General features: G+C 70.7%; 1 protein-coding gene across 1 annotated transcript in view; it reads left to right on the top strand.

The window, feature by feature from the left end:
- The window catches only part of PHRF1 (PHD and ring finger domains 1), a 53,371-nt gene that overhangs the window by 27,773 nt on the left and 25,100 nt on the right, over positions 1 to 498 (top strand). Inside the window, exon 7 of the mRNA XM_015562396.1 lies at positions 13 to 278. Within this exon, the coding sequence (XP_015417882.1) occupies positions 13 to 278 (266 nt within the window). The remainder of the gene's footprint in view (positions 1 to 12; positions 279 to 498) is intronic.

The raw sequence follows: 498 nt of genomic DNA on the forward strand, positions 1-498 counted from the left end.
AGGCCCGTCCAGCTGGGTGGGCACTCGGTGGGTGCTGGGCCCGGGCTTCGGCGCTGCCGGTCTGGAGGGCCAGCTGCACAGCGGCCCAGCCTCTCCGTTCCTCCCAGATGCGGATCCCGTGACCGAGGAGGAGGTCTCTCTGCTCTTGGTCGATGTGGTGCCGACCGCCAGCCGGCTGCGGCCTCGTGAGGGGCGGACCCGGGCCATCGCCAGGACACGGCAGAGCGAGCGTGTTCGAGCCACTGTGAACCGGAACCGCATGTCCACTGCCCGGAGCAGCCAGGGCTGCACACCTGCTCTCCGGTGCCGGGTGCGGCCGGGCCCGGGTCTGATGGGCCCTGCACTCCTGTAGGTACCACATGGAGTGTTTGGACCCCCCTCTCCAGGAGGTGCCCGTGGACGAGTGGTTCTGTCCGGGATGTGCCAGCCCCGGAGCTGCCACCTCTCCTGCAGGTACTGCCGCCGCCTCCGTGTCCACGCAGCCCAGGGCAGGGGCAG

This window comes from Myotis davidii, unplaced genomic scaffold (assembly GCF_000327345.1).
Source record: "Myotis davidii unplaced genomic scaffold, ASM32734v1 scaffold3578, whole genome shotgun sequence".
NCBI lineage: Eukaryota > Metazoa > Chordata > Mammalia > Chiroptera > Vespertilionidae > Myotis > Myotis davidii.